At 34.8% G+C, this 13,672-nt stretch overlaps 1 protein-coding gene across 1 annotated transcript; it reads left to right on the top strand.

Annotated features, from left to right (window-relative positions):
* The first annotated feature begins 6,257 nt into the window (after positions 1–6,257).
* Positions 6,258–7,355, top strand: LOC136820377 (uncharacterized). The gene is made up of 2 exons (XM_067076563.1): positions 6,258–6,560; positions 6,873–7,355. Exons 1-2 carry the CDS (start codon positions 6,258–6,260, stop codon positions 7,353–7,355), a joined length of 786 nt encoding a protein of 261 aa, XP_066932664.1.
* Positions 7,356–13,672: the final 6,317 nt, after the last annotated feature.

Below are 13,672 nucleotides of genomic sequence, written 5' to 3'. Positions count from 1 at the left end.
CCGAAATAGATTTGCATAGTTTTTGCATTTATAAATGTAGAAAATGACGTCATTTTCAAAATGATTTATCTTTTTTCAATTTATGATTGACCTGTACCTGTACCTCAAGCGCTGTTTCGTGGAAATAGGGCTTTCTGTGGTTATCGGTTATATAGACCACAAACTTTTTTGATTTTTGGTGATATTCGATCGTGTTCGATTGCGTTCGAGTAAAACGTTTGATTGGTTTGATTGATTGTAAACTACCTTTGATTATGTTTGATTACGATTATGTTTTATAAGTTTGATTGGGATTAAATTAAATTGGATCACTTCTTTAGAGCTTTTTTAGCGTGGACAGCCAAGCGTGTTGTAAGTATATACGGTACGAGAGTGAATAAAATCGAATACAATTAAATCAATCGAGTGTAATCAAACATAATCAGTACAATCGAACAGCAAATCCTTGGTGATATTTGATTGCGATTATTATTCTATTGCATTCAATTGATTCGGCGTTCAATTCATTCGATTGACACCGTCCTGGCCATAACATGTGAAGGTGGAAATCAATCTACAGTACATCTTATCCCCCATTGGTCATTGTTGGGAAAAGTTTTTGATTGTAACGAGTGGGAGAATGTTAAATAGACCTATTGCTAGTCCGGGTGTCCTGTTGAATAATTAAAAACTCTAGCACTAAAAACAATGACCACATATAGCACATGATTATTCTGATTATGCATTTATTTTTCTTAATCATTGTTTTGAGGCTGGTCTTTTTAAATTATTCAACATCCTGACTAGCAAAAGGTCTATCTTGAATAGACCTTTGTTTTCATAGGACACTATGTCCAGGTTAAATAAGGTTACGACCCTGCCAGCACAGCAGCCTTACTGAAGCACCGGACACAATAAATGGCTGGTTAACTGAGAAAACTTTGTTTCACTGGACAATCCTAACAAAACAAGGGACCAGATTTGAATCACTCTTACTGTTGCCGGGTAAAAGGAAAAAGTGTGGTGCTTGTCCAGCTTCAAGAATTTGTGCAACTTAACACTAGACAAACACCAGACAGTTTTGAGCGGTGTAATCTAATAATACTTTTCAGCATCCAATAGAAGATGAGCAAAAGTCTGGTGCATCGGCAGGATAGATGAAGCTCCAACATCACAAAAACAAAACACAAAAGAATAATTTATGAGTTTATTCATTCTTATTGTTGTTTTGATGCTGGAGTCTGGAGTTTTCTTAATTTGTTTTCAACTTGACATTGCACTCCTGAAGGGGCCATCGACAAATCATTTTCAATTTTTAATGGCATTCGGCTGTTAACGGGTGGAGGAAGGTTGACCCCATGCTGCTAAGAAGATTTGCAAAGTTCAATAATGTTTTTTTTTCCATAAGCATAACACTGCCTTTCTATCCATATATCGCTTATTGTTTAATAAAATTCGAACCTGAAATAGGGGTACAGCAGGTGGGAAAAATTGAGTGACAGTGCTAAATAAGCCCCTTATTCTGTCTTGGCAAAAAGCCTTGGTTGAGCTTTTTTAACATATCTTCATTCGGTTGGAAAATTTGGGCTTAAAACAGACATATTTTAGTCAGTTTATTAATTGATACTCTCATTTTTCAGTTTGGAAAAATGGGCTCTTCCAGAAAAAAATTTTACATGGGGGTGGAGGATATAACAATTTTTAGTGATTTACCCCCCCAAACAGGGTGACTTTTGGCCCCCCCAGACAATAGGTTTTACCCCCGGACAAGCATCTGCTGACCCCCCCGGACACCCCAAATTACCTCCGGACAGAGCAAATTTACCCCCCGGACAAGGCAAATTTTGATGATTTTTTGCTACCCCTCCCCCCCGGACAAAATATCCTCTACCCCCATGTACAATTTTTTTCTGGAAGAGCCCAAACTCAGATTGAGCCTTTGGGTATATTTATTTTTTGAGTATTCATTTGAAGTGCAAGTTACACTTATTCTGTATACTTTGTAAGAAGTATATTCCTAAGAAGTATAAAGTGTTAGACTAGGATAATTTATACTATTCTTCTGTATGAAGTCAATTGTGAAATTGCCGTCTATAGAAAGCCTTTTCTACGCTTATAAAAAAGAATCTTGATGATGATTTATGGAAAGGATTTAGGGGGGGGGTTTGTCACACTGACGGGATTGACCCTTTTTAAGTACGGTATTACGGGATTTGACGAAAAAAAGACGGGAAAACGGTATTTTAAAATCAGACGATGACGGTATTTAGCCTATTTTTTGCCATTATGCCGGTATTTTAACCTCTACAAACTGGTGTGACGGTGTTATCATTTTTTTCAATTTTCGGGATTCCGGGATTCAGCCAAAATTTTGACGGGAAAACGGTATTTCGAACCCCTACAAACCAATGAAGTATAACCCCGAAGGGCTAGAATCGAATCCCATTGGTAAGATTTGAAGCCAACAAATCCTACCAAACTTGCGCGGCCTTCAGCGGCTCGCCTGGTTTTTACACAAATGACGGATTGAAACTAAAATTTACCGCTAAATTTCGAAAAAAATATAAATCGTAAACAAAGGAATTGCTACATTCAATCTGTCGTCAAAAATGCGGCGCATTTTTTAAAGGCTTCACTTTTTCTTGCCTGAGAAAGGTTAGAGATTGAACTCCAGCCCTTCGGGCTTTAAACTCAATGCTACAAACCCCCCCCCCATTTAGGTTCTCTATGAAAAAGTAAAATGGTATCTACAACCTCGTGTACAATATTCTTCATGCATCACGTTTAACACGTCGTTGTACAGCAGATACCCTCCTGCTTGACCTCGTTATTTTATGGTCAATTTTTCTCATTTTGAATATTATGCGAAATTTTCGACTTCCGAGTCGTCTTGTTTGTGTTTATTATTAGTATTACATGCATTATAAACGACTCCAGTCTAGTGAGAGTTCAGTGTAGTTTTTCAATGGGGATACATGATATTTCCTTTCTAACGAAGGATGATTTTTTGGCCGATTTTTCCAGTAGGTGGGGGGTTCCTACCGGGTCTGTGATACAGGGGTATACAAAGTAAAACAAATTGAAATAATTGTTCTTGCTAGAGGGAAACTACCAAATTTTCAAATTAAACACGTCGATTTGAGAAAGCAATTTTACAATTTTGGAGGTGTTATTCAGAACGAATAAGGCAAACTTTTTTTTCTGGTTATCCCTTTCAGAAAATCATCAAACATAATCAAACAAAATAATCAAACAGCTAAATATAAAACAAGTAAGGTGAAAAATTTAATGATGCATCAGAAGCATATGTCTTTTTCTATCTGCATCTGAGAAAAAAGAATAGGAGCATCCTTCTTTACACATTCCGTGAGAGGTTGTCTTTTTTCTGTTGGAGTGAGGATTTCTCAACATTTCCAATAAAGATTTATAGTGATTTTTGTAAACTTGGCTCTCTTGAGGAACGGGGCAAGAACCTACGGACAGTTTAACAGTGTCTAGAAATTTGTTTTCTCTTAATGGAAGTTCTTTACAGTGATCGCACGTGTCATTCTGGCAACGAAAAAACTCAAGTTGGTATGCTTTTCGATTTGAATGTTTCACAAGAAAAGAGTACACAGTTTGAAGGGCTTTTAAATCTTCGCGTTGTTTAAGCTTCGTTTTGTTGGTGTTGGTGAATTCTTTGAAAATTTTGTGTGTTTCCTTGATAGGGTTGATCAAGGGATCATCGCTAAAGAAGTTTTTCGTTTTAATACGAAAGCCATCATAAATCTTTCCATCCCAAAATTTTGAACAAAGTTCAGTTGCGTTATCTAAAACTTTCAACCAACCAGCTTTGTCATTAACATCAGGTACCTTACCATCTATATCATTGGGCAGCACAACTCCGATTATCTTTTTGGTTAGAAATGACCAACTGCGCTCTATGGGATTAAACCGAGAATGTCCTGGTGCATAGCATTGAATTACCAAAGAATCTAGTTTAAGATTCTTCCAGAGATAACCCATCGAAAGAAAGTTTATAACACCTTTGACAGACCAATCTGGACCTCCATCAGCTATTAAAACCGATTTGCATGCAAAACATTGGTGGCCTCTATCACCCGAGAAGGAAAAACATGTACTTTAAGAGGTCCGGAGAGTGGTCTTTTCAACCTTTCCCTCCCAACTCTGTCAATTTTTTTGTTGAGTTTCTTAAGGCCTGTTAAAAATGAATCAACGGAGCGACTTCGCCTTTTTGAGTATATTTCAAAATTACCACGACGTGATTGAACAGAGGAACTTCTAAAAGTTCTATGCTGCAATATTTGATATCCTGCTGGCACAAGTTTACAATTTGAATGAGGGAAATCGTGATCGTTGTAATTTGGAGAGTCCTCAGTTAAATAAAACGTTCGAATTTGGCTACGCCTGCTGGTTGGTGGAATGCCTACCTCGACTTTGTTTTTATTGTCAACTGACAATGTCAATGTGTTATCTGAACACAAATACGAAAGCTCGTTGATTAATTTCACCTGAGCAGAAGTAAAATGAAAATCTGGGTGTTCTTTTTTCTCTTTAGTGTTTCTTTTAGGAGGCACTCTTGCCTGGATAAAACCTTTGTATCTTTTGCTTGACATTGTCCCTTTTCTTGGTGGATTTAGAATTTGAAATTCCCAACCAAATAAATCAGGGAATTTTTCATCCCCGTTAGCATTTAGCTGCTTCATTTTATCTCCAGTGGCTGAAAAATTCCCACCGGGTCACTGAGACAGGGGTGTGTGGTAGTAGATTGAAAATGATGATGTGAACATTTAAATATGTTGAGAATTAGAAAAAATGGTATTGAAAGTAAATCGATAGAAAAATACGGTTTTAAAGGAAACACAAACCTTTCCTTTTCAAATCTTCAACGACATTTTCATCTTCACTGCTGGAATCTGTTGTATCAAATAACCAAAAATCACTTTCATCTTCACTTTCACTGCCAGTGTCAGCATCGTCCATAATAATTTAATTTAAAAAATGTAAGTGTTGTTATGTTTGGTAACTTCACGCAGAGAATGATGTTAACTCTCCAGTCGTAAAAATTTAATAATACACTTTTTCATTTTTTTCATCAAAAGTTTTGAAATCGTTTTCAGCGATAAACCAATCTCGTGTCCAGGCTCTTTTTTAATACACTGTTTTTAACAAACCATGAACAAAGAAAAAGGGCACGAGGTTGTCAAAAATCGTTTCAGACTTATTTTGATGTTTCAGATCGCAATCCCTTTTAAATGTATTCCAGCATAGCGAATTAACCCCGTTTTTACACTGTTTCAAATTGTTTCGTAAAAAACTCATTCTGTATCAACATTTTATTTTGCATTCTTTTGGTTAGACAACATAGCTATCTTTTAGACTGTTTTTATCGATTCCTTCTTTGGTAGTTTGTGTACGAAACGTTTCGAAAATTGTTTGATAAATCGTACCAAAAATGGTTTCAAAAATCGTTTTAAAAGTCTTTTCGACAATTTTTTTTAATGTTTAAAAATAGTTTTCGAACAAAAAAACTATTTTCGAACGTTCCAATGAAATGTTGCTGAATACGTGACTGAAATGACGTCACCGTTTTTTGTTTTAATTTCTTTTTGCTCTGCTTTTAGAGCAATGCAATAAACTTCTCTTTGCTCTTTGAGTCGATACACGCTTTTTTTTATAAGAATGGTGTAAATCCATTTCATCATGGATATTCTTAACTTTTTTGGGAGATTTATCCTAAAACATTCTTACAGCATTCTTAGGTTAGAATCCTAATTCAGACTAGATTTAACATTTAGTACATACGTCTCAAGCATAAAATGACATTTTTGTGAAAGGAGTGATCCTTACTTGGGGGTAATTGACAATTTATAATTGAAAATGCTTTAAAAATGGCATTCTTAGCTTGAGTAGCAAAATTCCATGACGGTGATATTCTTAGCATTATTCTTAATTTGTTGGCCATTTTTATCATGGACATTCTTATAAAGTGTATTTTTATTTAAAAAAGCGTGTATAAAATTCATTTAAACAAAATTCGCTTCGAACGATAAAACCCTTTCAGCCTTTTTCAAATCGTTTCAAAAATCGTTTCAAAATTCGTTTTAAAATTGTTTCGTTACAGTATTACTTTTCGAACAAAAAACAATTTTCGAACGTTCTTAATGTTGCTAAAAACGTGACAAAAGCGAATCAGTATAAGTTTTGAGTTGTTAGAGTTTGCTCGCATTGCTCATTGTGCTCGCATTGCTTATTGTGCTCGTATTCGTTAGAGAAGAATGGATTTAAAATTGAAATCAAAGATTCACACTCTTGACCCGGAATCAAAACATTGGCTGCCAGCAACAATTCTTTTGATCGAAGAAAATAAAATTAAAGTTTCTTGGGTTGGATATCCAAAGGATTACAACTGTTGGGTATCGCTCAACGAAGTACGGAAGCCAATAATCAAACGTGATTTCCCGAAAAGAAATATCCAACTTTTGAAAGACCCTAAATACCTTCAATGTGGTGATGTTCTTCATAATTCAAAATCGAATAAAGAAATCGTTGTGCAAACAAACGACCCTTTCAAGGGAGAGGTATTTAGATATTTATTTGTTTGCGTTTACTGTTTTCAAAATTGACTACCTTAAACGTCGGCTTTATTTTTTCGGGAAATAAAAAAACTTTTTCCCAACGAATGTTTTCTCCGGGGATTCATTTGGGTGTGCTGTGTAAGTTTTGATTGTCTTTGAGTAAATTTGATTCCAAGCTTTTTACAACTGATAGACGTTTTAGGAGTGAGTTATTTCAGGCTAAACGTTCTTAAACACGTGCGCCCAAGTATCTGAGGTGATAGGATTGCAATTCCAAAATTTGTCCCTCTGATCATAATCCTTTCCTATTTTTAGGGGAGTGGACAAGATGGAGAAGTTTGCTTATATGAGCAACTGAGGGACATCGATTTTTCCATCAAGGACATCAACAAAACAAGTAATGATCCCGAAGGAAATAAGGAAGCTGTTAAGGAGAGAAAGGAGGTTGCCACCGAGGGGAATGATGTTTCTAAGGATGAGAAAGAGGTTGTCAGCGAGAGGAAGGAGATTGTAAGTGAGATGAAGGAGGTTGCCAGCGAGAAGAAGAAGAAAGTGACGAAAAAGAAGCAACAAAAAGCAGCGACGAATAAGAAGCAACAAAAAGCAGCAGATATTGGTGGCGATGTCAAAATAAATGATAGTAAACAAGGTGGAGATGAATTAGAATGCTTAAGTGAAGTCTTTAGCACAACCATCAGAAAGCCTTCTACGCGATCTTTTAATAAGCTCGAAGGCGCTGTTCTACTTACTGAAAACACAAGTTCTGAAGCTCTCATCAGTCGTCTTGTCAATATTTGATGAGTTGTCCTGCAAAAGACTTAAAAAATAACCCCCTGAGTTTTTGGCAGCCTCTTTTTCCTGCTCCGAGGGGTGAGCATTGTCAGAGATTCTGGTCGAGTTGAGAAATGATGATATTGGAGGAAGGATTCTGGGAAGATTAGGCATTGGAACATCGTGGTCATTTTTTGATGTTTGGGTACTTGTCGGGTTTGGTCGATTTATTGCTTTTTCGTTTTCCATATTGAACTTTTCTTTCTTTTTGGAAATCATACTTTCAATGGATTTGACACGCTGATCTATGCGGTCAATCTTTTCATTTTTCTCACTGGTTGATTTTAAAAGGTTCTTGATTTCTCGAAGTTCAGTTTTCATCTCCTGCATTTCAGCTTTCATCTCTCTCTCCTGAAATGCAGGAGATGAAAACTGAACTTCGAGAAATCAAGAACCTTTTAAAATCAACCAGTGAGAAAAATGAAAAGATTGACCGCATAGATCAGCGTGTCAAATCCATTGAAAGTATGATTTCCAAAAAGAAAGAAAAGTTCAATATGGAAAACGAAAAAGCAATAAATCGACCAAACCCGACAAGTACCCAAACATCAAAAAATGACCACGATGTTCCAATGCCTAATCTTCCCAGAATCCTTCCTCCAATATCATCATTTCTCAACTCGACCAGAATCTCTGACAATGCTCACCCCTCGGAGCAGGAAAAAGAGGCTGCCAAAAACTCAGGGGGTTATTTTTTAAGTCTTTTGCAGGACAACTCATCAAATATTGACAAGACGACTGAAATACTAACAAAAAAATCAGGGGTAAGCGATAATGACCCTCAGCTGCCCACCATTGAAATCAGCGACATAAGAGAAAACGTATGCGATGCCACTGAACGTAATAATGAAAAGCGAATAAAGGCAAAAACAATCAGGCAGAAAAGTGGGTGCGCATGTTTTATAAAGGCAGAATTAACAAAGGAGTTTACTTCAGACGAGCTTACAATCGGCCGTGTGAGTGGTTCTAAGCGAAAGTACCTCCAAAATGAAATCGAAACTCAACCATTATCGCCAAAGAGGCTAACACATATCTTGACACAGGCAAAAAAGAAGTTCAAGCAAGAATACGATACGTTGGACATAAATGAAGTCGTCAACTCGAAGTGCAGGCAAGTGAAGAGGAAAGGAAATCTTAAAGAACAGAAAGAAGGTAAAACGAGTATCGGAAAGAAACAATAAAGTAAAGTTTTTATTATTAAAGGGGACGTCAGCTCAAATTTTTGCCACACATTTTTCGTTTATTTTCTCCACCGTAGAGTGAAAACAATAAAAATTAAAATTTGAATTACTCAGCCAAAAAAAAAGATTTTTTATTCGTTCTTTTTGCAATCACTTTTTTTTCATTGTAGATATCTTCTCTAGAAAAATGGTAAAAAATTATATCCCAAAGCTGACGTCTCCTTTAAGTAGTTCATTATTTGTTTTTATTCATACATATGATAATTTTCTTTTTATCCTATATGTCCTTTTTTCCAATCATTTGAAAAAAAAAATTATTAGCTATTATTGTCTTTAAAAAGGGAAGTCGAATAGTTCTCGCCAAAAAAGTTGCCTTTTATTTTTAATGAAAAGCATTTGACTTGGCTTTTAGTATATCAGTTTTTAGATTTCACTGTTCTAAAATATATTTAATTTTTCTAGAAACAAAACTAATTTACTAAATTATACGTAACACTTTTTCACGGGGAGATTTAGGGCAATAAAAAAAACCCGGGAGGCCGTAAAAAATTTTTTTCGACTTTTTATAAAGGTTTCCCTGATATTCTACGATACCCAGACAACGTCATTTTACTGTTTTAACGTTAATACTTCATTATCTGCTTACTTTATTATACGAATTTTCGATCGTGGGTGTGCAAATACATTTTCACGGATGAAAGATCTTTTAGTGGTTGGTTTTTTTCCATAATTGTGCGAGCTTGTAAGATTTTTGCCTAATCAGATATCTAACGGGAAAAGTAAAATCAATAGGAAATATGCGATACATTATATTTGAAATTCAGATAAAATTTGTAAAAAGAGATTTGCAAATGTTCGATAATAGTCGATATAGGAGAGACAAATAAATACTACACTTTTTGAATAAAGGAAGCATATATATTCGCATCGCATATTACTTGACACACGTGAAAGCATAACAAAGGAGTGTTCTGTAATGGGATTGCATTCAAAATTTAAGAATTTAAGTCTCCTTCACAGAAGTTATTTATAAATCATACTTCAAGAGAAAAAGAGAAAATTTGCTACATGTTCCACCTGGCTGAGTTTTGTAAAGAAAAATCGATTCAATTTTTTGATCCAAAAACATAAAATTCATTTTAATTTTTCTCAAATCGTTTCGGAAACTTAAAATTCGTTTCTATTTTCTCAAATCGTTTTGGAAACTTAAAATTCGTTTCAATCGTTCTCAAATCGTTCCTTCATAATAAAATTCTGTTGCATTCGTTTCATGTTTTTTGTTTTTCGACGAAAACGTTTCAAACCGTTTTGAGATCGTTTTAGATTGTGACAATTTTACCTTCAATACGAGTTTGAAACGAAAAGGATCGTAAACGAAACGAATAAATTCGTATCAATTCGTTAAAAAGTGAAACAAAATTTGTGCACGGTCCCTTAGCAATGGTGATCGGTTATGAGATTAGCGAGGTTAAGCAAGAAGCTATCTATTACGTACGGAATCTATTACGTGAGATTCTAGGCTGGATCCGAGGCGTTTTAGCCTGATTCCTAAAGCTTCACGGCATAGAAAAAAAAGTGGTTAAGCAAAAAGGCGATCTATGACGTATGACGTAATGTTTATTTTTCCGTATCTCACTTTCGGCCCCAACTTATAAAATTTTATTTTTCTTTCTTTCTTTTCCAGCTTTCTTGTTGGTGGTTTGGTCTATAAAATCCCATTACTTTCAATCTTAATCTACTAAGTTTTTCCCAAGACAAATGTTTTCACAAAAATTAAAACTAGACAAGCATAGTCAGAGTTTTCTCTGTATTACTTTTACTATTTTTATTCAACATTTTTATAAACAAAAAATATGACTATGACTTATCATTTCAATGAATTCTTAACATTGCAATAGAAATATATAATTTCATAATTTCATTCCTAGTTTACATAGGTACCAATCAAAAATTACTGCTTTATTTATAAACAAAAAAATAATCTGTAAGAGCATAGTGTATACAGTCTGTCATCCTTATTTAGCTGCATTTTTATATGAATGCTTCACCATTAGCATTACCAATAAAAACACTCTTATAAAAAAGTGTGCAAACCAGGTCTCGAGTTTCATATCTGGCAGGTGCTCCTTCTTCTGCTTCTTTACATTCCAAGGTATCAATATCACCTTTTTAGGAAGGGAGATGTCTCTTTAGAATCAAACCAAACTTTCTGGAACGTTATAACATTATAATGTCGAAGAAGTTGAAGGATGACCAGTCAATAAACCATTTTTCAGTAAAGGATTGAGAACTTCAAGCAGTAGCGGTTGTCCAGAAGATAGAGCTTTATATAATTTTCGAGAACGGTTTGAAGTTCAGCGGTTGTGTGACATCAGGTTCTTACTCCTCAGCAGGCTGATTTGTACGTACAATATTCAGTTGATGATAGAGAGCAAAAATTGAATCTCCTTGCTTAGTTGTAGCAGTTGAAATTGGAACAATAAATAAAGATTTCTTCTGTAATGCTTCGGGTGGAAGGGTAAATTTATTTGAGCTTGGCAGAGCAGTCTTTTTCGTGTTTGTTACTTTGGGTGGGTGACATTATAACTTTGGCTTCTTCGCACTTGATGGTGGCACCAAAGAAACACTGAAAAACATGAAAAAGAAATATCCCTGGTAAACTAACTCGGGTAATACTAGGGTAATACTCAAGTAATTGATGTGAGGTATACCCGAAAATCCCGATGAGCAATTTACTCGAGTATTTCGGGTCGAAAAATTCCAAAAATAGAAACCCGTCTTACCCGGGTAACTAGGGTTCTCGGGTTTACCTGATTTACCCGTTTGCTCACGTCAGCCTCTTTACAGTTCAAACTCGGGTAAATCAGGTTTAGATATCAGTGGTTTTTGCGAAACATACTCGAAATTGTTTTGTTAAAATACCGCAAGAAAAAAGAGGAAGCATCACATTTTGCATTACTTTACTTGATATATTTTCAGAATAATCACATAAGAATTCACAAATACAGTTTAACAGCTTAAGAGTAATCTAGCTTCGAAATACACGATTTACAAACATAGACTGTCAACGATCTTTTTGGGGAAAAATGATTTGTTGACTGGCTCTTTTATCAACTTAATGTAACGTCTGTTCCAACTAATTCAGAAAAGGCATTTTCTTTAGTTTTTGAACATAGAAACGATTGAAAGATGTCATAATAAAAGTAAAAATTCGTCCAAAAGATAATTTTGAGTGGATTAATAAGGCAAGTCTTAGTGATACTGTTAAGTTAGAAATAATTGCAACGGACCTAGCGAACTCAAATCAATCTGTTCAAAATTATCTTTCCAACGCGATATTACTTTAAAATATAATACTGATGTTTAAAAATGTGAATTGGAACTGACAAAAGTCAGCGAGAATGAGAATCTCTTATAAAAATTGATTTCCTTAAAGCAGTGTCAAGAAAGGTTATCCTTCAAAATTTTTGATAAAATTAATATAGTATAAAATCAGGGGGGGGTGAAGCAGTTAGTACAAGACATCATGCCGGTTAGTACCGTGGTGGTGTGCCATATGAATTGGATAAAATCACTTAGTACTCAGGTGTACTAACTGCAAAAAAGGGTGGTCCCCTGCTAAAAATTTGCCAAATTTTGGTACTAACTGTGTAAAAAATAGGATTTTGTGAGAAAATTTAAAAAAAAAGACCATATTTTACCAAAAAAATCTTTTGGGAAGTAGATTTTTTTTTCAAATTTTCGAATTTTTTTTTTTAAATCTTAAAAACAATTTGCTGGTTGCAATAGAAATTTGATTTTCTAAAATGTTGTTTTTTCCTATTGAAAGCTATGGAAAATTGAACCATTTTTAAGATATTAAATTTTATTTGATTTGATTTTATTGAATTTATGAAGGTCAAAAGCCTTTTTCAAGGCTAAATTCAGTTAGTACTAACTGTACTAAGTGTACCAAGGTGGTGGTGTTACTAACTTCTTCCGAGAAAGCAGTTAGTAGGCATGATGTCTTGTACTAACTGCTTCACCCCCCTGATAAAATGAAAGTAAATTGATATAAATTCTAAATTCATAAATTGTAAATAATTTGTCTACTTTAACACATTTCATAGAATAAAAAAATTACTTTTACATGATTGTTGGTTAATTGATTTTTGATACATGCAATGTCCCTTTGAATGTATAAGAGGTTCCAGTTCAAAAGCAGATTACAGTTGCACTCATTTGACATGAATAACCAGGAATAACAACTGTTTGGTACACATTATACAAGAAGCTGTCACCATCTAATATAGACACAGGGAACGTGTTTGACACTGAAGATTCATATTGCAAAAGAAATGTGAAAACAACATCGCAAATTTGAGTTGAGTTAACCGAATTTGTCGCTGTCATGAAACTCCTTTGATTGTTCGTTAATTGATTTTTGGTACATGCAATGTCCAATTGAATGTATAAGAGGTTCCAGTTCAAAAGCAGATTACAGTTGCACTCATTTGACATAAATAACCAGGAATAACAACTGTTTGGAACACATTATACAATAAGCTGTCACCATCTAATATAGACACGGGGAACGTGTTTGAGACTGAAGATTCATATTGCAAAAGAAATGTGAAAACAACATCGCAAATTTGAGTTGAGTCAACCGAATTTGTTGCTGTCACAAAACTCCATTGACTTTCTTCACCTTAAAAATTAATGATAAATAATGATGTCATAGAAATTCAGTAAGGTTTTGAAGCGTTGTCCATTATTGTATACGTTTAATGTTTGAATTTCCCTGGGGAGGGGTACTGTCACTGACGTGTCACTGGTGTTCAAAAATGGATCCTAAACAATTTTTAGCTGATTTCAAAAATTTAGTAAGTTTTAAAATATCCAAAGTATTTCTTTACTTATAAAAGGGACTCTGGTGAGCCACACATCCCCATCTTGCCTGAGTGCCCTAGGGAGTCCTTCAACAAAAATTTCAAACCCTCAGAACTTGAAATGACTTCCCTAAAAAATAGTATACTGGAATATATCATGATATAGTTCATGATATGTTCATGACCTGTTCATCCGCCCAAATATCTTCGCATTGAAAAATAACACTTGCTTGTT

Source organism: Clytia hemisphaerica, unplaced genomic scaffold (genome assembly GCF_902728285.1).
Source record: "Clytia hemisphaerica strain Z4C2 unplaced genomic scaffold, Clytia hemisphaerica genome assembly, whole genome shotgun sequence".
Lineage (NCBI taxonomy): Eukaryota > Metazoa > Cnidaria > Hydrozoa > Leptothecata > Clytiidae > Clytia > Clytia hemisphaerica.
Note: the sequence above shows the minus strand (reverse complement) of the source record. Positions and strands in the feature narration are given on the sequence as shown.

What these genes read in the sequence shown, in the direction of transcription:
- LOC136820377 (XM_067076563.1), top strand. Translation starts at nt 6,258, where the DNA reads ATGGATTTAAAATTGAAATCAAAGATTCACACTCTTGACCCGGAATCA. An exon ending in ACGACCCTTTCAAGGGAGAG is followed by an intron (nt 6,561 to 6,872) that starts GTATTTAGATAT and finishes TCCTATTTTTAG; the next exon opens with GGGAGTGGACAAGATGGAGA.